Source organism: Scyliorhinus torazame, chromosome 15 (assembly GCF_047496885.1).
Source record: "Scyliorhinus torazame isolate Kashiwa2021f chromosome 15, sScyTor2.1, whole genome shotgun sequence".
NCBI lineage: Eukaryota > Metazoa > Chordata > Chondrichthyes > Carcharhiniformes > Scyliorhinidae > Scyliorhinus > Scyliorhinus torazame.
The window spans coordinates 20593654-20615637 of record NC_092721.1 but is presented as its reverse complement, the minus strand read 5'-3'; the positions used below and the strand labels follow the sequence as shown (position 1 = coordinate 20615637).

Sequence of the window (21984 nt, the reverse complement as noted above, 5' to 3'; positions counted from 1 at the left end):
GTTCTATCAAGCGGCACTTATTTAACAATAACCTACTCACTTACACTCAAGTTTGGGTTCTGTCAGAGTCACTCAGCTCCTGACCTCATTACAGCCTTGGTTCAAACGTGGACAAAGAGCTGAATGCCAAAGCTAAGGTGAGAGTGACCGCACTTGACATCAAGGCAGCATTTGATAGACTAGGGCATCAAGGAACCGTAGAAGAACTGGAGTCAATGGGAATCAGGGGAAATACTCGCTGGTTGGTGTCATAACTAGCAGAATGGAAAGCCGGCACGGTGGCGAAGTGATTAGCACTGCTGTCTCACGGCACCGAGGACCCGAGTTCAATCCTGGCCCCGGGTCACTATTGGTGCAGAGCTTGTGCATTCACCCCATGTCTGCATGGGTCTCGCCTCCACAAGTGAAAGATATGCAGGGTAGGTGGATTGGCCACACTGAATTGGAAAAAAATAATTGGGTATTCTAAATTTATTTTAAGAAAGTAAGGAAGATGGTTGTGGTTGTTGGAGGTCAGTCATCTGAGTCCAGGGACATTTAGGGTAGTGTCCTTACCATCACTGAATCTCCACACCTATCAAAATCCTGTGGTTACCATTGATCAGAAACTGAACTGGACTAGCCACATTAATACTGTGGTTATCGCGGCAGGCCAGACGATAACAATCCTGCAGCGAGGAACGCACCTCCCAACTCCACAAAGCCTCCACCACCTAACAAGGCACATATCAGGAATGTGATGGAATATTCTCCACTTGTCTGATGAGTGCTCCAACAACACTAGACGCTTGACACCATCCAGAAAAAAGCAACTCGCTTGATTGGCATCCCTTTCATAAACATTCACTCCCTCCACCACCAACGCACAGTGGCAGCCGTGTGTACCATCTACAAGATGCACTGCAGGAACTCACCAAGGCTCCTTTGGCATCACCTTCCAAACCCACGAGCACTACCTTCTAGAAGGACAAGAGCAGCAGATACATGGGGACACCACCACTTGGAAGTTGCCTTGCAAGTCACTCACCAGGCCGAATTGGAACTATTTCACCGTTCCTTCACTGCTGCTGGGTCAAAATCCTGGAACTCCCTCCCTAATAGCACAATGGGTGTACCTACACCACATGGGCTGCAGCGGTTCAAGGCAGTAGCCCACCACCAACTTCTCAAGGGTAATTAGGGATGGGCAACAAATGCTGGCCCAGTCAGCAAAGCCCACATCCCGTAAAAATTATTTATTTTTAAATTCACTGAGGGTAGGAATCCTAGTTAGTTGACAAGGGCAGATCAGTATTATGGAAACAGTTAATGCTTCAGGGCACATTAAAGAGCTTACTTTGAGGGCAGCACGGTGGGGCAGTGGGTTAGCCCTGTCACCTCACGGCGCCGAGGCCCCAGGTTCGACCCCAGCTCTGGGTCACTGTCCGCGTGGAGTTTGTCCATTCTCCCAGTGTTTGCGTGGGTCTCGCCCCCACAACCCAAAGATGTGCAGGCTAGGTGGATTGGCCACGCTAAATTGCCCCCTTAATTGGAAAAAATGAATTGGGCACTCTAAAATTAAAAAAAACAAAAGAGCTTACTTTGGTGAGGTATTCCACCTTCAGGTTGTCAATGACCAGGTTTTTCTGCGATAACTCAATTTTGAGGAGTTGTAGGTTGTGAAGGAGCTCCTTCCTCTCAATGAGCTGCTTGGTGACTTTAGTGGAGGCCTCTCTCTCTTCTGAAGAAGAAATGTCATCCGTAGGCACAGTCGTTTCTAAACTGATGTCCTCAGACTCAAATGAGCTGGAAACGTGGGCTTTGTTATCATCTTTACACTTCTTCCGGGACATGGCTTTCTTCTGGAAGATTTAGTGCGACACTAGGTGAAGACACGGGATCTTAAATATGAAACAAAGAATTTTTAACTCTCTCTTCATCAAAGGTGAGGACGGGCCAATCGCCTCCTCTTAATGACCTACAGAAACAGGTTACAAATAACACAGAAATTGGGTTTTAATAAGGCAACATTCTAAAAGGAATATAAACAGGAACAAACAGTTTAAACCAATAAAAATGTTCAGTTGTTGTTGAAGGTTCTTGTGTCCAAGTCAGGTGAGTACCTGATTTTTTTTTGTATTCGTTCACAGAACGTGGGCATAACTCGCAAGGCCATCACGTATTACCCATCCCGAATTGTTTAAGTGGTGGTGGTGATCCACCTTCTTGAACAGTTGCAGTTCTTATGGAAATACTTAGCTATAAAGATCAGAGTTCACGTGTCAGGCCTTTCACAGACCTGAACGTTAGCGCTGTTCTCATCTCCGCAGATGCTGACAGACCTGCCGAGTATTTGCAGAATTTTCTCTTTTTATTTCAGACTTCCTGTAGTATTTTAGGGCAGCATGGTAGCACAAGTGGCTAGCACTGTGGCTGCACAGCACCAGGGTCCCAGGTTCGATTCCCTGCTGGGTCACTGTCTGTGCAGAGTCTGCACGTTCTCCCTGTGTCTGCGTGGGTTTCCTCCGGGTACTCCGGTTTCCTCCCACAGTCCAAAGACGTGCAGGTTAGGTGGATTGGCCATGATAAATTGCCCTTAGTGACCAAAAAAGGTTAGGAGGGTTATTGGGTTACGGGGATAGGGTGGAAGTGAGGACTTAAGTGGGACGGTGCAGACTCAATGGGCCTAATGGCCTCCTTCTGCACTGTATGTTCTATTTTGTTCTTGCTATCTGTAAAGTGTAAGTACACCCACAATGCTGTTAGGTGGGAAGTCCCGATTTCACCCAGTGACAGTGAAAGAACGGCGATATAATTCCAAGTATGATCACAAATTAAGATGGTGTGCAGCGTGGGAGGGAAATGTGAAGGTGGTGGTGTTCCTATGAATCTGCTGTCTGTGGCCTGGATGGTACAAACCATGGGTTTGGGAAAGGATGCCGTCATAAGTCAATGCATTTTGCAGATGTTGCACATGAAGTCACTGTACATTATTGATGGAGGGAGTAATGGGGTGTTGGTCAACAAGGTTTTTTTCATAGAATTTACAGTGCAGAAGGAGGCCATTCGGCCCATCGAGTCTGCACCGGCTCTTGGAAAGAGCACCCTATCAACACCTCCACCCTACCCCCATAACCCAGTAACCCCACCCAACACTAAGGGCAATTTTGGACACTAAGGGCAATTTATCATGGCCAATCCACCTAACCTGCACATCTTTGAACTGTGGGAGGAAACCGGAGCACCCGGAGGAAACCCACGCACACACGGGGAGGATGTGCAGACTCCGCACAGACAGTGACCCAAGCCGGAATCGAACCTGGGACCATGGAGCTGTGAAGCAATTGTGCTATCCACAAGGCTACCGTGCTGCCCCACGTTCTTTTGTCCAGGATGGTGTTGAGCTTCTCGAATGTTGTTGGAGCTGCATTCATCCAGGCAAATGGAAATTATCCATCGTGCTCCTGTTTTGAGCCTGGTAGGTGGCGAAAAGGCTTTGGAGAGTTAAGAGAGTCGGGCCTGCTCTTGTAGCTACAGCAGGGGTTCCCAAAGTGGTGTCTGTGGAAGCCTCCCAGGGGGTCCGTGGCAAGACAGGCATATTTGTAAAATTTTAAATGTGACTCTCCAAAATTTGTCCAAGCAGAGGCTGGTTAACATGAGGGGACCATGTCGCTGGTGAATGTATTTGTGACCGTGTGTCTCTTCCCAATTTCTAATATACTCATAGATATAGCTAGAAAAAACTTATTCACATTTGATTTGTGTTTGCACTTATTTCACGGTAAGAAAAAAAGCCCGTCGATATTACGCTTGGGGTTCCCTGATGAACTTGGAGATGACTAAATTCTATGATCACTATTCCGTGGTTCGAAAAGTTGGGAAAGCTTGAGCTACAGTATTTATATGGCAAGTCCGTACACATTTCTGGTCAATTGTGATCCACTCAGGATGTTGCTGGTGTAGCATTCTATGGCAGTAATGAAACTGAACGTCAAGAGTAGACTTCCTCTTGCTGCATGTGGTCATTGCCTGGCACTTGAGAGATGCACATGTTGCTTGCCACTTCAGGTGTTTGTCTAAAATTCTCATGCATCCAATCATTCAATGGCCTTGTCCCCCCCTATCTCTACAACCTCTTCAAGTTGTACAATCCTCCAGAAGAATCATAGAATAGTGGTTAAAGGACAGAATGCAGCCATTCAGCTTGTTGTGTCCATGCCTGTTTTCTGTAAGAGCAATATAGTTGATCCTCATGGCTTTGCAAACTTTTTTATGTTCCTCCAAGACCCTGGATGCGGCGTTTGGCATCTTCAGGACGATCGCTTTTGCCTCCCGGACCCTGGCTGCGGCCGAAAGAAAATATGCCCTGGCCCAGCCCCCCCTTCCCCCCACAAAAGCTCTATCCCCAATTCCTCCTCCCATTTCCATCTTCTTTCCCCCACTGATGCTTTCTTCGTATCCAAATTTACTTTGTATCGTAAATATCTGCAATCCTCCCTTCCCCCAGCTCATCCTGAGCTAGCAATTTATCCAATAGCGTATACTTTGGCATCTAAGGGAACGAGGGGAGCTCCTTCCGGACGAAACCCTCCATCTGCATGTACTTGAATTCACTCCCGCTCGGCAGCTGGAGCCTCCCCTGCCAGTCCTCTAGCTCGTGAATCTCCCCTCTATGAACAGGCCCCTTACCCGCTCCAACCCTTCCCTATGCCAGTTCCTGTATGTCATGTCTAACCCTGCTGGTATGAACCTATGATCCCCACATACTGGGGCTACTACCGACATACCCCGACACCAAAGTGCCGCCTCAGCTGGTTCCATATCTTGAGCGACGACACCACGTGGAGACGGTTGGTATACATACCAGGGGAGAATGGGAGGGGTACCAGCGCCAGGGCCCTTAAGAATGACACCACACAGGAGGCCTCTTCCATCTGCACGCACTCTGAACGCCACTCCTCCAACCAGCGTCTCGCCTTCTCTGCATTCGCTGCCCATTACTTTGGAGAAAACTTTAGAGAGTCGTGAACACCGCCCAGTCCATCACACGAACCTGCCTCCCATCCATTGACTCCATCTACACCTCCCGCTGCCTGGGTAAAGTGGGCAGCATAATCAAAGACCCCTCCCACCCGGCTTACTCACTCTTCCAACTTCTTCCATCGGTGGTGGTGGAAAAACTATTCCAAATAGCTTATTTTGAACTTGATTGCAGTTTAAATTCTGGAGCAATTAGCTACTTTGTGGACTTCTCAACAATTGCAGTCCATCAGAAATTGAAATTTGGCCGACAAATTGAAAATAATTTTTCTACAAATATTGACTGTTGACATCTGAGATTGCAAAGCGACTGTCTCCAATGTTTTATACATTGAGGAGATGCAGAAGTCTGAGAACACGCACGAACAGACTCAAAAACAGCTTCTTCCCCACTGTCATCAGACTCCTAGATGACCCTCTTATGGACTGATTTCATTAACACTACACCCTGTATGCTTCATCCGATGCCAGTGCTTATGTAGTTACATTGTATATGTTGTGTTGCCCTATTATGTATTTTCTTTTATTTCCTTTTCTTCCCATGTACTTAATGATCAGTTGAGCTGCTCGCAGAAAAATACTTTTCACTGTACCTCGGTACACGTGACAATAAACAAATCCAATCCAATCCATTAGTAATACAGCAGGTTTGGGTGTGCTCCCCCCCCCCCCCCCCCCCCCCGGCCCCCGCCCACGTTCTCCGTGTGTCAGCGTGGATTTCCTCCGGGTGTTCCGGTTTCCTCCCACTAGTCCAGAAAGACTTGCTGGTTAGGTGAATTGGACATTCTAAATTTTTCCTCAGTGTACCCGAACAGGCGCCGCCGGAGTGTGGCGCCTAGGGGATTTTCACAGAATATCGGAAGGGATTGAAAAACAAATAAAAACCTCGGCAAAGTGTTCATTTTTCACAGTCTGTACCCTCCCCACCAAGGACAGCGGCAGGGTATCCCACCACCTCAAATCCCCTTTTACTCCTGGCTAGGTTCCACTTATGCCCAGATACTGAAACCTTATTTTGGCCAGCTTAAATGGCAAGGCATCCAAATTTGCACCCCTTCCCTGGATATTCACTGAGACTACCTTGCTTTTTGTCACATTCAGTTTGTACCCAAGAAAACTCCAAACTTTCCCACTAGGTCCATTATTTTCCCCATACACTCTAGCGGATTCTAAACATACAGCAACAAATCATCGGTGTACAATGACACCCTGTGCTCCCTACCTCCCCTTACGATGCCCTCCCACTCTCGCCGCCTAAAGCGCAATAAAGGCTCGATAGCCAACACATACGACAGCAGGCATCCCTGTCTAGTGCCCCTGTGCAGCCTAAAATATTCCGAATTCATTGTATTCATCCGCACACGTTGTCGGGGTGGCATACAGCAAACGCACCCATGAAATGAATGTCGTCGGACGGTTGCCATTTTATCAGCGATCACAAGTCATTGGTAGGCATCTCCGTGAAGATAAGGTGATACTGCCAATAGCGTCTATGAGGATTCAGCGCAGGGCTCCATTATCGGCTGCTTACGAATACTCTTTCCAGCAAGGCCAGGGACCTAGACTGCGCAGGCTGATGCTCGAGCCGTCTTCCCCTGCTGATAGAATTTGCAAACCTGCCTGCGGCAGACAAAGTCCTGAATTTCATGGACTCCTTGCCTGTCACCGCCTCGTCTGTTCGTGACCGGGTGCAAACCGACCCTGTACTTGCCAAGGTGCGGCATCTGGTGCTCTACGGTGGGCAGCAGCGACAGCTACCAGAGGAGTTAACGGCTTTCTCCTCAAAATTCTCAAGAGCTGAACGCAAGGACAGAATCCTCCTGTGGGGCACCAGGGTTGTTGTCCCAGCGAATGGACAGGCTGTTGGGTCGAAGGACCTTCACAGCGGACATCCGGAGTGTCCAAAATGAAGATACGGGCGAGAAGCTACATCTAGTGGCCGGGTTTGGACACAGATTGCGTGACATTGGCCCAGCAGTGCTCCATCTCTCACGAGAACCAGAGGCTCCCCGTGGCAGCACCCCAAAACCATTGGGAGTGGACCGGCACTGTGGCTCGCATACACGATGATTTTGCCGATCGCTTCTTGGGTTTGATGTTTCTCATCCTGGTGGATGCCCACTCAAAGTGAGTGGAGGTCCACAAGATGACAGTGACCACATCCCGGGCAACCATCGAGCGATTGCACATTATTCTTCCACCCATGTAATCCCGGAGGTACTTATGACCGATAACGAGGCCTCTATCACAAGTGAAGAGTTTGCCACTTTTGTGAAGAGCAATAAGATTCGCCACGTCTGCACCGCCCCATATCATCCGGCATTGAATGGTTTGGCAGAGTTGAATGTGGACTCAAGAAACAGACGTCAGGCTCGATGGATGCAAGACTGGCAAGATTTTTATTCTCGTACAGGACCACGCCACACTCAGTAACTGGGGTAGACCACGCTGAAATGTTAATGGGTCATAGGCTTTGTACACAACAGTTTGATTCTACCAGACATCAGCGTAAAAGTGCGCTGTAACCACGATTTGCAAGTGTGTTTCCCATTTCGATGTCGACTTCTTTGACACGGCGCAGTGTTTGTTCGTAACTTCAACAACGGTGCTCGCTGGCTCTCTGGGATTTTCGTCCACCAAATGGTATCAGTCACTTTTCAAGTTCGGGTCCGGGGGTAACTAATGAAGTGGCACCTAGATCACATTTGTTCACGGAGATTGTTCCCTCCTGAAATGCCTCGAAAGATGCCTTTTCTGGATCCTCCGGCTCCATTACCCAACCAGCTTGCTATGACGCCTCCAGTCTCTCTCAATGCTGACATGTCCGGCGTTTTGTCATCCGACTCAGAAATGGGAGACGTGGGAGACTCTTGAGGTGTCGGGCGCTGATTCCATAGTTCAGTTGCCTCCTGACAATCGTCCATCACGATGTTCTCACCATTCATGGTGTTCACCAGCTAGGTATATGCCGACTGATCCAGAGCATCAGCTCCATGATGACTCGCCGGAGCCAATGAGACTCTGAAGCCCTCCGATTGCTCCTCCTTCTCTGCGCATCGCTCGTTGAGGTGGTCTTCGGATCTGGTGGGGGAGGATTGTAATATTCCGCACGGACCTACGGGGTGAGAATGTTCGTCTTCATCGTGCTCTTTACAGGTCATCTCAATTATCATAGATTATCATAGAACTTACAGTGCCGAAGGAGGCCATTCGGCCCATTGAGTCTGCACCGGCTCTTGGAAAGAGCACCCTACCCAAGTTCAGCACCTCCACCCTATCCCCATAACCCAGTAACCCCACCCAACACCAAGGGCAATTCTGGACACTAAGGGCAATTTATCATGACCAATCCACCTAACCCGCACATCTTTGGACTGTGGGAGGAAACCGGAGCACCCGGAGAAAACCCACGCACACACGGGGAGGATGTGCAGACTCCGCACAGACAGTGACCCATACATTAACCAATGTATACAAGGTTGGCCAGTAAAGCACCGACCAGAAAGGAACCTGGTCGGGATCTACCGGGTAGTGCATATAACCTTTGTGCAAATAAAACTTTGTCCTTATTTTACTTGGTGCGGACTTTCCGTGTCCTTATTAAAGTCCTGCTTTGTTCTTGTGATTCCTGTTCTTTCTCCAGCCTTCCCCTTTTCGGGACCGAAGGAATGAACTTTTCGGGAATCCTCCAGCATCTGCAGCAGTTTGAAAGGGCGGCATGGTAGCACAGTGGATAGCACTGTGGCTTCACAGCGTCAGGGTCCCAGGTTCGATTTCCGGCTTGGGTCACTGTATGTGCAGAGTCTGCACGTGTCAGCGTGGGTTTCCTCCGGGTGCTCCGGTTTCTTCCCACAGTCCAAAGATGTGCAGGTTAGTGAATTGACCATGATAAATTGCCCTTAGTGTCCAAAACGATTGGGTGAGGTTACAGGAATAGGGTAGAGGTGTGGGCTTAGGTAGGGTGCTCTTTCTATGGGCCGGTGCAGACTCGATGGGCTGAAGGCCTCCTTCTGCACTGTAAATTCTTTGACTCGATGAAATCATTTGGATCACCCCCACCTCCCAAAAGGACGATTAGCCAGTCCTCCCCCCCCCCCCCCCTGTGCATTTCCAAGCTGTGTGTGACTTCCAGCATTTGCCATAGAAATGCAATCAATTAAAGTTGCTTTTAAACACAGCATCGCCTTTTGGTGCGTGTGGCATTTGAAGCAACTTTTGTTCCCCAAAGGGAAGAGGATCGATCACCAACTGTTTTACACACAAGCAGCGTTAGTTGTGGCTGTGCTTGCACCAGTTCAGGCCCATAGCAACCGTGGCCCTCCCTGAGTCAGCTCCCCAACCCCAGACCGCTGAGTCAGACTGGCACCGACTTACCCGGCTGGGCCACCGCTAGAAACCCAAACACACCTTCGCTACAACTTGAAAATGCCGCCTCGACCCCCACAGCCACCCACCACCTCCACAACCGACAGGACCCCGAGTAACGACAGTGAAAGAGACCAGCAGCGCCCCCTGCGCCGGAGGACCGCGTCCAGCAGCAGCGCCCCCTACGCCGGAGGACCGCGTCCAGCAGCAGCGCCCCCTACGCCGGAGGACCGCGTTCTGCAGCGCTCTCCGCGTTCTGCAGCGTCCCCCCGCGCCGGAGGACCGTGTCCAACAGCGCCCCCTGCGCTGGAGGACCTCATCCACAGCAGCGCCCCCCCCTGCGCCGGAGGACCGAGTCGACAGCAGCCCCCTGCGCCGGAGGACCGAGTCGTCAGCGCCCCCTGCGCTGGAGGACGAGGTAAGACAGCTTCACCTCAAATCAGGTCACATTAGCCGTCTTGACCGAACCATGAGTGAGTACCAAGCCGCTGTATTTTCGGTCAGACCTTAAAAATAAAGAGAACATCCAAGACGCAGTACGAGGGGACGGGGGGAGAAGCAGTGGAATAAAAATAATCGAGTTTCAGTCAGAAAGGGTTTTAATCATCACCCAGCGTCTGAAGTTGGCCAACCAAAATAATGACATCAACCCCTTCATATTGCACTTTAGAACATAGAACAGTACAGCACAGAACAGGCCCTTCGGCCCTCAACTTTGGACAAACACTACACAGCATTTCCAACCACATTGATTCACATCCAAAACCAGATGAATTCAGCTCAGGATAAATAATTAGAAACTGCCTTACAACAGTCTGAACCGAAGGAGAGAAACAAATGAAAACAAAAGAGTTGGAATTAAGGGGGATTGGAGATATGGGGAAGAGGACCCCTTTAAAATACGATTTCCCACAGAATTTTGACAGCGCAGGAAGCCATTTGGCCCGTTGTGTGTGCCCGTCCCACCAGATGAGCGGTTCACCCAGTGCCATTCTCCCCGTTTACCTGAAAAGGAAGAATGTGCAGGTTAAGGTCTAATTCTCTTTCGAGAAGTGCACGCCCCTCGATCCTTTTGCAACTGCGAATAGTTACCCCCCCCCCCCCCCCCCCCCATCTACTCGGTCTGGACCCCTCGTGACTCTGAGTGCCTTTTTATAATCTCCTCCCAACCTTCTCCTCTCTGAGCAGAACACCCCCAACGTCTCCAAGATGAATGCAAATTACCAGCGGATGCTGGAATCTGAAACGAGCAGAAAATGCTGGAAACTTTCAGCTGGCTTGACAGCATCGGTGGAGAGAGAACGGAACTCACGTTTGGAGTCTGGATGACTCTCAGTCAAAGCTTCTCCAACTTCCCCAATCTATCTACATAAACTGAAAGTCCTCATCCTCGGAACCATTCCATTGACTCTTTCCCACACTCACTCTGGTGCCTTCACATCTTTCCTAAAGTGCACTAGTTCAGCGTCAAGCTTTAAGATTGTATCTTATGCAAGTTCAGCATAACCTCCTTGCTCTTGTACTTCATGCCCCTGTTAATAAAGTCTACAATACTGCATTCTCTTTTAACCGCCCATTCAACCTGTCCTGTCACCTTCAATGATGTCCGCATTGTTGTTTGAATTAGATTTATTGTCACGTGTACTGAGGTACAGAGAAAAGTATTGTTCTGCGTACAGTCCAGGCAGATTGTTCCATATATGTAAAACATAGGACATGTGATAAATACACAATATAAATACATAGATATCAGGTGAAGCATACGGAGTATAGTGCAAACAACAGTAGGGAGGATGCGTGGAAAGATCAGACCAATCTCTAAAAGGGTCATTCAGGAGTCTGGTAACAGCGGGGAAGAAGCTGTTTTTGAATCTGTTCTCAGACTTTTGTATCTTCTGCCCGATGGAAGCGGTCGGAAGAGAGCATAACCCGGTGGGAGGGGTTTTTGATTATGCTGCCCGCTTTCCCAAGGAGGTGTAGTCCGAGTCAATGGATGGGAGGCGGGTTCGCATGAAGGACTGGGCTGTGTTCGCGACTCTCTGTAGTTTCTCACAACCTTGGGCTGAGCAGTTACCATACCAGGCTGTGATGCAGCCAGATAGGATATTTTCTATGGTGCATCTGTAAAAATTGGAAAGAGTTGACGTGGACATGCTGAATTTCCTTAGTTTCTGTTGTGCTTTCTTGGTCATAACGTTTTTGCTCCTGCACCCTCTTTTAGAGCTGTGCACTTTATTTTACATTCTCTATGTTCTTCCAGCTGAAGTGTATCACTTTGCATTTCTGCACGCTGAACCGCGTGGGATTTTGACGCACGTACCGTCTTGAAACTGAACTGGGGGGGGGGGGGGTGCGGACATCAAACCTTCTGGGATATCGTTAAAAGGGATGTAGGTGAATTGGATATTCTGAATTCTCCCTCTGTGTTCCCGAACAGGAGTGTGGTGACTAGGAGATTTTCACAGTAACTTCATTGCAGTATTAATGTAAGCCTACTTGTGACAATAAAGATTATTATTACTACTTGTCCGAAGTGGTCTTGTGAGCCTTCAAATGGAACTTTTTAGTTGCTAATTTTTTTTTTCTCAGCCAGGCGGCACGGTGGCACAGTGGGTTAGCGCCGCTGCCTCACAGCTCCAGGGACCCGGGTTCAAATCCGGCCTCGGGTGACCGTCGGCGCGGAGTCTGCACGTCCTCCCCGCGTCTGGGTGGGTTTCCTCCGGGTGCTCCGGTTTCCCCCCCCCGTGGTCCACAAAGACGTGCGGGTCAGGCGGATGGGCCGGGCCAAATGGATAGGGTGGAGGGGTTGCGGGGATTGGGCGGAGGCGCTGCAGGCTTAGTGGGGCGCCCATCTCCGAGGGCCGGCGCCGACTCAATGGGCCGAACGGCCTCCTTCTGCGCTGTGAAGTCTATGATTTCCCTGGGGACTTTGTGAAGTCTATGATTTCCCTGGGGACTCTGAACAATTTTTTTCCCCCTGGGGGAGGGAGAGGAGAGAGGGTTTCAGTTGCCCAGTTGATCCTGTTCTCCAGGGTGTGTCGGGGAGGGGAGTGAGCTGCAGGGTTGTAGTCGGCCATCGGGTAGAGAGCCTCTCCCCCCCCCCCCCCGCCTTCCTCTCCCACGCCGGCGGCCGTTGGCCTTTTAAAAATTCGAAAAAGGAAATTTCGGTTGGCGGCGGTTGGGGGATTTTGGTTGCCAGCCGGAGAGGATGCTGAAGACGAAAAGTTTCATCAAGAAGACGCGCTCGGGCGGCGTGCTGAAGGTGGTGCGGGAGCATTACCTGCGCGACGACATTGTGTGCGGCTGGGCTCCGTGCGAGGAGTGCGGCGGCGGAGCGGCAGCGAGCCGGGGCCCGGGGTCCCAGCCGCCTCCCGCTCCCGCCACCGGCTCCGGCCGCCTCACCGACCAGCCGCACCCCGCCAGCCGGCTCTGCCCGGAGCCTCACTATGTGCTGCCCGACACCAACGTGGTGCTGCACCAGGTATTGGGGGTGGCGGCGGTATTCAATTCCTCCCCATCACATCGGCCAAAAAATTGCATTTACATATCGCCTTTCCCCACCTTTTACCGACGCCCCTCTCTTCCGCCCCCCCCCCCCCCCCCCCCCCGTTCCGTGAAGCCCAGTGGCTCTTTTTTTTAAAAAGCGGGGCGGCAGGGAAACGAGGACATTCATCCAGCTCCTTCCCTCGGAAACTGGGAAAGGTTTGCATTTGTATATCGCCTTTCCCCACCTTTTTTTATTGACACGGAATCCGTCATGTATTGGGAAGCCCGGTCGTTAAAAGAATCGTGATGGGGGTGGGGTGGATATTCCCCGTCTCCAACACCCGCTCACCTCCACAGTTTGGGAAAGTTTTCATTTATATATCTCCTTTCGCTACCTCTTATTGAGCGGCAGTCAGTTTTTTAAAAATATTTTGTTTTTGTGAAGCCCGTTGCTTAAGTGAACTATTGGCGGGAGGGGGGTGGAGATGGAGAATAAGGATATTAATCCACAGCGCTTAAACAGAAAACGTGGGCGGCAGAGAAACCAGGACATCCATCCAGCTCCTGCCCTCGTTGCCCCCACCAGAAATTGGGGAAGGATTGCATTTGTATATCACCTTTTGCCACCTTTTATTGATGAGCAATCCGTTTATTTTTGGAAGCCCGGTTGTTAAATTAACTATCTGGTGGTGGGGGGGGGGCTTTTGTGTGTGGATGAATATCCTTATTCCCCATCCCGCCCAATGCCTGGATTTGGGAAACTTTTGCATTTTATATCACCTTTTGCCACCTCTCATTGACCAGCAGTCAGTTTTTAAAATTTTGTTTTGTGAAGCCTGGTTGCTTAAAAGAACTATGGGGGGGGAAGGGGGGGTTGGAGATGAGGATTAAGGATATTCATCAAGCCACAGCCACCCTCCCCCCCCCCCCCCCCCCCCCCCAAACAACACTCACACACCATTTGGGAAACATTAGCATTTGTATATCATCTTTTGCCACCTTTTAATGACAAACAAACAAGGATGAGGAGGAAGAAATCTATAAAATTCTAACTGAGCTAGATGGGGTAGATGTAGGAGGGATGTTCCCGATGCTGGGGGTGTCCAGAACCAGGGGGTCACAGTTTGAGGACACGTGGTAGACCATTTAGAACAGAGATGAGGAGAACTTTGTTCATCCAGAGAGTGGTTGGCCTGTGGAATTCGTTACCACAGGAAATAGTTGAAGCACCAACATTGTGGATGGGATTCTCTGTTGGCCAATGGCAGAATCGGGAAACCCAATTGGGTGGAGAATGGCACGTGAGGTGAAAACCGTGGCTGGCACCCAACCGAATGCCATGCTCCGGTGCCTCGACAGCGGCATCAATGCAGTCTACTTTGCACCTAACTAAACGACATTTGCATATCATTAGCGGGCCTGACTGGTATTCTCCGGAGCCTCCGTGATGTTCCGCTTCCGCCAGGAGGAATAACCGACTGCGAGTTTCACTTGTGGGTTCAAAAATCGGGGACAGGTAACGTGGTTGCTGAGGGAAAGAGATGGAGTACGGAAAGTGTCCAACATCGCCATAGTGTGCTGACAGTTATGCCGCTGGCCGGGAGTCTTCTACCTGGGGTGGGGGCTAGCGGGGAGCGGCCAGGAGGTGGGCCATGGGGTCAGGGTGGACGGACACGGAACGCCATTACCGCAGCCTGCAAGACAGCCATGTGGCTGTGCACTCTGCTGACTGTGCTACGGGTCGTATGGGTGTCCCCCTTAGGTACCCTTTGGCCCCAGCCGACCCATCAACGGGATGGGCGTGCTCCAGTGCCATCTTTTTGGCTGGGATGAGTGTGTGTGGGGAGTGGAGTGCTAATATTTGCTGCAGCTCGTCAGCCTCTCGAGTGCGAATCCTGACCCCAGCGAATCTGACACTGTTTTTCATTGGAATCGCTCGTACTCCATGTGGCGCCAGTGCTAGCCCATTAATGGTTCCGGAATTGCTCCAGGACCGCCGCCAATTTTGGTGTTGTATAAGTCGACCGATGCTGTCCGGGCATTGAAGCTTAGTCTTTGAAATGGTGAATCGCACCCTGTATGTTTTCAAGAAGCAGTTAGATATAGCATGTGGGATGGATCAAAGGATATGGGGAAGGCGGAATCAGACTGTTGAGTTGGATGATCAGTCATAATCTTAATGAATGGTGGAGCAGGCTCGAAGGGCCGAATGACCTCCTGCTCCTATTTCCGATGTTTCTATGTATCCCTTTTTGATTTTGTTTTGAAGCTTGCTTCATAAAATAAGCAGTGTGGTGTTGGAGACAAGGATATTCATTCACCTCTCTCAATTGGGGGAAAAGAATGGCATTCATATATTGCCTCTTTACAGCCAATCAAGCATTTTTATTCTGAAGCCTGATCCCTTAAACAAAAACGTGGAGTGGGGGGTGGAGATGTTGGAGAGGGTGGGAACAAGGACACATAATCATTCCCACGCTCGCTCTCCAAATAAATTCTAAAATAATTTCATTTGTATCTCCTTTCGCCACTTTTCACTGCTAAACAAGCACATTAAAAAAATATTGAAGCCTCGTTCCTAAAAAAGCATGCAGGGTTGGGGGGGGTGAAGTGACAAGGACATCCATCCATGCACCCGACAATTTGTAAAGATTTGTATTTACATATTGCCTTTCACTATCTTTTACAGCCAAACAGGCACCTTATATTTTTTTAATGCCTGGTGTCTTGTTCGTATGATGCATGCCAACCGACACCGTTGCTGTTGAACTAACTTTATTGATAACACATTTTCCTGATATGAACACATTACAATGCATCGGAAGCCTTATCCGAACCTTATCCCGTTTTTAGCATGTGGAATCTGGCCTTCAGCCCCCAGGTTAGGTGACCCCATATGTAGTGCAGAGTGGACAGTATCTAATCTGGAAACCACAACCATAATCGGCTCTTAGCATGACACCTGGTTCCCCAAAAAAACAGAATCTAAAATAAAAGCAAAAAGCAGATGCTGGCGATCTGATAAAAACAGAAAATGCTGGAACCAAACTGCAGATCTGGCAGCGAGGAACGTAGTAAACGTTTCGAGTCAAATAGGATGCTTATTTGAAATTGTCCCAATGAACATTGCAAACATCTCTTTCTTCCGCTCTCCACAGGTGCTATCAGACCTGCTGAGTTTTTCCCAGCACTTCCTAATTTTAGTACTTACCAGTTCCTCTGCTGAACTGGAGTGCCTCAGATTTGTGTGTTTCAGTGTCTGGGGCGGAACTTGACCCTCGGCTTTCTGATGTCTGAGGTAGAGTACCACCCCCATTGAGCCACTGTGATTTTCTGGCTTCCTGTTGGGGCATTGGTGCTACGGAAAAGAACAAAGAAACGTACAGCACATGAACAGCCCCTTTGGTTCTCCTAGTCTGCGCCGGCCATGCTGTCCGTCTAACCAAAAACCTCTACACTTCCGGTGTCTGTATCCCTCTTATCCTATCCTAGTCATGTATTTGTCAAGACGTGCTTCCACCACTTCTTCTGGCAGTGAGTTCCAGGCACCCACTACCCTCTGTGTAAAATAAAAAGCTTCCCTTGCACATCCCTAAACTTTGCACCTCGCACCTTAAACCTATGTCCCCTAGTAATTGACCCTTCCATCCTGGGAAAAAGCTTCTGACTATCCACTCTGAGCATGCCCCTCATAATTTTTTAGACTTCTATCAGGTTGCCCCTCAACATCTGTCATTCTAGTGAGAACAAACTCAGTTTATCCAACCTCTCCTCATAGCTAATGCCAGGCAACATCCTGGTAAACCTCTTCTATACCCTATCGAAAGCCTCCACATCCTTCTGGTAGTGAGGTGACCAGAATCGAACACTGTATTCCAAGTGTGACCTAACTAAGGTCACCTTGTTTTACCTTGTGTTAAATTGATGCTAATTATGAGTGCATGTGATTCCTGCAAGTGTTTAAAGAAACATTGGGCGGAATTCTCTGGCCCTCCCGGCCATGTGTTTCTCGACAGCATGCAATTCGCTGACGGTGGTATTCTCTGTTCCTGCCATTGTCAATGGGATTTCCCATTGAAGCCACCCCACGTCGCCAGGAAACCCACGAGCAGGGGTACGCTGCCGGCGTGACCAAAGAATCTCACTGCCAGCATATGCCCGGAGAATTCTGTCCACAATGCTTCTGATTGAATGCAAACATAGATTTGAAATCATTTTGTGATTGTAATTCTTTTGGGTGCAAACCTGTTACTTTTTTTTATCAGATTGATATCCTTGAGGATCCTGCGATCCAGAATGTGATAATCCTGCAGACAGTGCTGCAAGAGGTCAGGCATCGAAGTGCTCCCGTATACAAAAGATTTAAGGACGTGATTAACAACCCTGAAAAACATTTTTACACTTTCACAAATGAACATCACAAGTAAGAGAAGATAAAATATAAACTTTTAAAAATAAATTTAGTATAAACTTAAAACATTTTTTTTAGAGTACCCAATACTTTTTTTCCAATTAAGGGGCACTTTACCCTACACATCTTTGGGTTGTGGGGGTGAGGCCCACGCAGACACGGGGAGAATGTGCAAACGCCACACAGCAGTGACCCGAGGGCAGGATCGAACCTGGGTCCTTGGCACCGTGAGGCAGCAGTGCTAACCACACTTAGGATTTATTGCTCAGTATTTAATCTCAGAAAACGTGCTAATTGATGAAGCCTAATTGACTTCATGTGGTAATTTCCTCCATAATGTGAGAGGGTGAAGCACAGTTCTGGAAGAAGACATCTGTTGAAACCTGAATTTTGTTCTTTGTGGGAAATTCCAAATGTTTTTTCTGGTTTAGAAATGGAAAAATGGCAGACTGCTGTATTAGAAGACGATATTTTTGCCTTTACTGAATACAATTAAATGAAGCGCTCTATTATCAATGATAACTTTAGCAAGTGCTGAGTTGCAGCCCTGTCCTCTCAACCAAATGGCTTGCTGAATAGAAAAACTGAATTGATCCCCTTTGGACCTAATTTAGCCTATCTCAATAGAGGCAACAGTCCCAATAGTTACAATTGCCGTTAGCTGGGAGAATGAAAGTCATTGTGGGTTTCTGTGTGTATTGAAACTAATGAATGCGCAGCATGTGATTAAAAGGAAAAGCAAAACTACCACATACCTAACAAACTGCTTGACTCTGATTTTCCCCAACTTGTCCCTCTCATTCTTTCCCTCATTCCCCCTCCTTTCCTTCCCCTTCCATCTGTTGGTATAATTAGGAATATAAAAAGAATATTTTCATAGCAGAGGTGGATGGTTGTACAGATTACCACAACTGTCATGATCTAAACATGTTTCCAAAAGAGAAACCTTTAAATAAGATTGAACTGATGAAGTCCTGTGTTGAAGCCTTCTGAGGTACCTGCGTTTTTCGAACTCTTGGCCTTTTGAAGATCACCAACTAACTCTCCTGTGAATGCCTTGGAGCATTTTATTACATTAAAGCTGCTATGTCAATATAAGCCATCATTAAATGAATATTATGTACTGACATTTGCTCCATAATATTTAGTTTGTGTCAACAAATCTGCACAACATATTGCAACCTTATTTCTTTAGTGTTAATACCATCATGCATGAACAGAATTCAGTGCTCTGGTCAAGATTATTCACACTGATGCCCACTGTCTGCAGATTGAATAAAACCATCCCAGCAACTCTCAAATTCTTTAGAATCACAATTTAAAGGTACCAAGGAGCAATGAGACCACTGACTCATCCCATAGTTGCAGGGACATTTGTAAACTGTTGGACAATATCTGAACTTATTGATGATCCACTTTATGATTTCTCACTCTGTTATTCTCTTTGTAATATGTCCAGTGAACAGTTCTGCATTCAGTTTGTCAGAAACCTGCTGTCTAACCTAGAATAGATTGTGATATCACTGATTTACCTATCACTAAATGTGAATTCATAGTGAATCCACTTTAAAACAAGTTTGTAACTTATGATATTCGTTGCCTCCTCAGAGATACCTATATAGAGCAAGAACAAGGGGAAAGTGCAAACGACAGAAACGACCGAGCAATACGGGTAGCGGTTAAGTGGTACAACGAACATCTAAAAAAATCACAAAGCAACATTGTGCAACTTCAGGTTATCTTAATAACAAATGACAGAAAAAACAAAGAGCGGGCTGTGGAAGATGGCCTGGTGGCATTTACATGTAAGTATCGGGGGATTTGTAGAATTAAAGACAATATTTCTTTAACTGACGAACATTTGGAGGCCAGCCCTACTGGAGTATTGGTCTGATTTTTTTTTCTTCCAATATGCTGCTTGAAAAGTGTGATTTATATTCGTGGAAAAGGCAACAACTGTAATGGGAGATTTTCTAAAGATGTAAAATGGGCAGAGAACATAAATTATCTAGACATACTCCAGATATCAGTAATTGATGAACATACAATCAATTTAAGATGGTTGGCCTACCAGTTACATCCTCTTGAGGCTTCTATAATGGTTCAATAAGAACATTTTTTTTTCATGTATTATTTCACGAGATGTGGGCATCACTGACTAAGCCGGTGTTATTGCTCTTCCCTAATGGCCCTTGAAAAGGTGGTGGTGAGCAACCTTCTGGAACCGTGAAGGAACACCAATGTAGTTCTAAGCCAGAATAGTGTGTGGGTTGGAGGGGAACTTGTATGTTCCCATGCATCTGCTGTCCTTGTCCTAGGTGGTAGAGGGGGTTTCGAAGGTGCTGTGGACGGAGCATTGGTGAGTTACTGCAGCACATCTTGTAGATGATACACACTGCCGCCACGGCGCATCGGTGGTGGAGGGAGTGAATGTTTAGGTTGATAGATAGGGGTGTGAATCATGTGGACTGCTTTGTCCTGGGTGGTGTTGAATTTCTTGAGTGTTTGGAGTTGCAGTCATCAAGGAAAGTGGAGAGTATTTCATCATAATCCTGATTGTGTTTTGGGGAGTCAGGAGGTGAGTTTCCTCTCATATAATTTCCTGCTCTTGTAGCCACAATATTTATATGGCTGGTCCAGATCAGTTTAAAAAAATATATATATTTTATTCAAGTTTTTTGGCCAAACATAACAATACGTAGTGTTTCTTTTACACAGCAATAAAGCAATATAAATAACCGTGGCCAGTTTTAAACAAATAAATAAGTAATATATAAACAAAAACAAAAAACAAAACGAAATGGCAACTGCCTTGTCCAAAATAAATACTCTCCAAAAATACAGTCCAGCAATCCAATATACAATTACATATACCAAATACCTATACATATACAATAACATCCCTGAGAGTCCGTGCGATTCCTCCCCCCCGCCCGCGCGCGCCCCCCCCCCCCCAGCTGGGTTGCTGCTGTTATCTACTTCTTTTCCATTCCCTCTATCTTTCTGTGAGGTAGTCGACGAACGGTTGCCACCGCCTGGTGAACCCCTGAGCCGAACCCCTGAACACAAACTTAATCCGTTCTAACTTTATGAACCCTGCCATATCGTTTATCCAGGTCTCCACCCCCGGGGGTTTGGCTTCCTTCCACATTAACAATATCCTGCGCCGGGCTACAAGGGACGCAAAGGCCACCACGTCAGCCTCTCTCGCCTCCTGCACTCCCGGCTCTTCTGCAACCCCAAATATAGCCAACCCCCAGCTTGGTTCGACCCGGACCCCCACCACCTTCGAAAGCACGTTTGCCACCCCCACCCAGAACCCCTGTAGTGCCGGGCATGACCAGAACATGTGGGTGTGATTCGCTGGGCCTCTCGAGCATCTCGCACACCTATCCTCTACCCCAAAAAATTTACTAAGCCGTGCTCCAGTCATATGCGCCCTGTGTAACACCTTAAATTGTATCAGGCTTAGCCTGGCACACGAGGACGATGAGTTTACCCCACGTAGGGCATCAGCCCACAGCCCCTCCTCAATCTCCTCCCCCAGTTCTTCTTTCCATTTCCTTTCAGCTCATCTACCATGATCTCCCCCTCGTCCCTCATCTCCCTGTATATGTCCGCCACCTTACCGTCCCCCACCCATGTCTCTGAGATCACTCTATCCTGCACTTCCTGCGTCGGGAGCTGCGGGAATTCCCTCACCTGTTGCCTCGCAAAAGCCCTCAATTGCATATACCGAAATGCATTCCCTTGGGGCAACCCATATTTCTCCGTCAGCGCTCCCAGACTCGCAAACGTCCCATCTACAAATAGATCTCTTAATTGTACTACCCCAGCTCTTTGCCATGCTCCAAATCCCCCATCCATTCTCCCCGGAACGAACCTATGATTGTTTCTTATCGGGGACCGCACCGAAGCTCCCGTCCCTCCCCTATGCCGTCTCCACTGCCCCCAAATTTTCAATATAGCCACCACCACCGGGCTTGTGGTGTATTGCAAGAATCCCCGCCTCACTCTCGGGGTCTTCCCAGCCCACACAAAACTCATAATGCTCTTCTCAATTCTTTTGAAAAAAGCCTTCGTGATCACCACCGGGAGGCACTGGAACACAAAAAGGAATCTTGGGAGGACCACCATTTTAACCGCCTGCACCCTACCTGCCAATGACAGGGACACCATGTCCCATCTCTTGAAATCCTCCTCTATCTGTTCCACCAACCGTGTTAAATTAAGCCTATGTAATGTACCCCAATTCTTGGCTATCTGGATCCCCAGGTACCGGAAGTCCCTTGTTACCTTCCTCAACGGTAAATCCTCTATCTCTCTGCTCTGCTCCCCCGGATGCACCACAAATAGCTCACTTTTCCCCATGTTCAGTTTATACCCTGAAAAATCCCCAAACTCCCCAAGTATCCGCATTATCTCTGGCATCCCCTCCGCCGGGTCTGCCACATATAGCAACAAATCATCCGCATACAGAGATACCCGGTGTTCTTCTCCCCCCCCCCCTAAGTACTCCCCTCCACTTCCTGGAACCCCTCAGTGCCATGGCCAGGGGTTCAATCGCCAATGCAAACAATAACGGGGACAGAGGGCATCCCTGCCTCGTCCTTCTATGGAGCCGAAAATAGTCAGACCCCCGTCCATTCGTGACCACGCTCGCCATCGGGGCCCTATACAGCAACTGTACCCACCTGATATAC

General features: G+C 48.3%; 2 protein-coding genes across 4 annotated transcripts in view; one reads left to right on the top strand and one right to left on the bottom strand.

The window, feature by feature from the left end:
• Positions 1–9527, bottom strand: part of pibf1 (progesterone immunomodulatory binding factor 1) — a 165133-nt gene extending 155606 nt beyond the window's left edge. The window contains exons 1-2 of one of the 3 annotated variants that reach the window (XM_072476135.1): positions 9394–9527; positions 1581–1880 (exon numbers count right to left, since the gene is read on the bottom strand). In XM_072476135.1, coding sequence (XP_072332236.1) covers positions 1581–1832 — 252 coding nt within the window. In that variant the 5' untranslated portion in view covers positions 1833–1880; positions 9394–9527. Of the gene's footprint in view, positions 1–1580; positions 1958–9393 lie in introns of all 3 variants that reach the window. The other 2 variants (XM_072476139.1, XM_072476138.1) reach the window with 2 other exon arrangements.
• Positions 9528–12475: 2948 nt separating this feature from the next.
• dis3 (DIS3 exosome endoribonuclease and 3'-5' exoribonuclease) overlaps positions 12476–21984 on the top strand; it is a 64559-nt gene continuing 55050 nt past the window's right edge. The window contains exons 1-3 of the mRNA XM_072476130.1: positions 12476–12865; positions 17136–17293; positions 18890–19086. Of these exons, the coding sequence (XP_072332231.1) occupies positions 12593–12865; positions 17136–17293; positions 18890–19086 (628 nt within the window). The 5' untranslated portion in view covers positions 12476–12592. The remainder of the gene's footprint in view (positions 12866–17135; positions 17294–18889; positions 19087–21984) is intronic.